This window comes from Hyalella azteca, unplaced genomic scaffold (assembly GCF_000764305.2).
Source record: "Hyalella azteca isolate HAZT.00-mixed unplaced genomic scaffold, Hazt_2.0.2 contig12633, whole genome shotgun sequence".
NCBI classification, from domain to species: domain Eukaryota; kingdom Metazoa; phylum Arthropoda; class Malacostraca; order Amphipoda; family Hyalellidae; genus Hyalella; species Hyalella azteca.
In genome coordinates, this window is record NW_025942586.1 from 112,972 (window position 1) to 114,757 (window position 1,786).

The 1,786-nt window shown below is 57.0% G+C and overlaps 1 protein-coding gene across 1 annotated transcript in view; it reads left to right on the forward strand.

Annotated features, from left to right (window-relative positions):
• LOC108681324 (retinoblastoma-binding protein 5) overlaps nucleotides 1–1,786 on the forward strand; it is a 13,726-nt gene that overhangs the window by 6,620 nt on the left and 5,320 nt on the right. The window contains exons 3-4 of the mRNA XM_018170345.2: nucleotides 822–939; nucleotides 1,299–1,521. Coding sequence (XP_018025834.2) covers nucleotides 822–939; nucleotides 1,299–1,521 — 341 coding nt within the window. The remainder of the gene's footprint in view (nucleotides 1–821; nucleotides 940–1,298; nucleotides 1,522–1,786) is intronic.

Genomic DNA, 1,786 nt, shown 5'->3' on the forward strand with positions numbered 1-1,786 from the left:
GGGTGTTGTGGTCAGTGGTGGGGACTGGTTGGTGTTGTGGTCAGTGGTGAGGACTGTTGGGTGGTGTGGTCAGTGGTTGGGACTGTTGGGTGAGGGTGGTCAGTGGTGGGGACTGTTGGGTGGTGGTGGTCAGTGGTGGGGACTGTCGGGTGGTGGTGGTCAGTGGTGGGGACTGTTGGGTGGTGGTGGTCAGTGGTGGGGACTGTTGGGTGATGGTGCAGTGGTGGGGACTGTCGGGTGTTGGTGGTCAGTGGTGAGGACTGCCAGGTGGTGGTGGTCAGTGGTGGGGACTACCGGGTGATGGTGGTCAGTGGTGGGGACTGCTGATTCGTGGTGGGGTCTGTTGGGTGAAGTGGTAGTGGAGAGTGGAGGCTATTGGGTGGTGGTAAATGGGGTGGGAGTGTGGGTCGTAGACCGCCGCGGCCAAGCCGTCTATTGAAATGGTGGTGGGGATTTGGGGTGGTGATGCTCGGTGCAGGGACTGTAGGCACCCTTTTGACCACTGCCGTGGTTTTTGTCTAGAGGGACGGTGAACAGATCTCTGGTTCGCAGGTAACAGTAAAGACAAGGTGCTGGTGTTATGGTTAAACAGTTCTAACAGATCTTTGTTTGCAGGTAATAGCAAAGGCAAGGTGCTAGTTCTATCCATCCCGGACCTGGAGCTGAAGGCCACCTTCAGGATGGGTCAGGCCACGTCCTCTGCAGCAGTGAAGAGCATCGAGTTCGCGCGGCGCACGGAGCACCTGCTGGTGAACTGCGGCGACCGCGTCATCCGCGTCTACAGCGCCACGGAGGTATGACCTGTCCTGTATATCACACAGCTGGTCCCGCAAAGGCCACAAGCTGCTGTCCGTGTCCACCGACAACAACGTGTGCATTTGGGACGTGCTGTCGGGTGACTGCGACGTCAAGTATAGGTTCCCCTCACCCATCATGAAGGTAATAAGCCATTTACATGAGAGCTAATTGCTTATATAATGTATACTGACCTTGTATAGCGACATGCTTAGCTTATATAATGGATATACTGGCCTTGTATAGCAACATGCTTGTATAATGTACCTGCCTTATATAGCAACATGCTTATATAATGTATCTGCCTTATATAGCAACATGCTTACGGTATATAATGTGCCTGCCTTATATAGCAACATGCTTAGTCTTCCTCTTGAGCCCCTCTGCCCCCTGATTTAATAACCCCCCCACTCGTCCCCCAAGTGCTGTTCCATCCCCCCTCTTGAGCCCTCCACTAGTCCCTAAGTTCAGTAGCCCCCAATCTAACCCCTTCCCACCCCCAGGTGCAGTTTCACCCCCGCAATGACAAGCTGTTCATCGTGTGCCCCATGCGACACCCAGTGGTGCTGCTCAACAGCGACGGCACCCACCGCCTCCTCCCCCTAGACGACCCTGCCGACGTCACCCTCGTCGCTTCCTTCGACCGCCGCGGCCAACACGTCTATTGTGGTCGGTGCTGGGTGGTGGCGGGCAGTGGTGGGGACTGTTGGGTGGTGGTGGTCAGTGGTGGGGACTGTTGGGTGGTGGTGGTCAGTGGTGGGGACTGTCAGGTGGTGGGGACTGTTGGGTGTTGGGGACTGTTGGGTGTTGGGGACTGTTGGGTGGTGGTGGTCAGTGGCGGGGACTGTCGGGTGTTGGGGACTGTTGGGTGGTGATGGTCAGTGGTGGGGACTGTCGGGTGTTGGGGCTGTTGGGTGGTGATGGTCAGTGGTGGGGACTGTTGGGTGGTGGTGGCCAGTGGTGGGGACTACCGGGTGATGGCGGTCAGTGG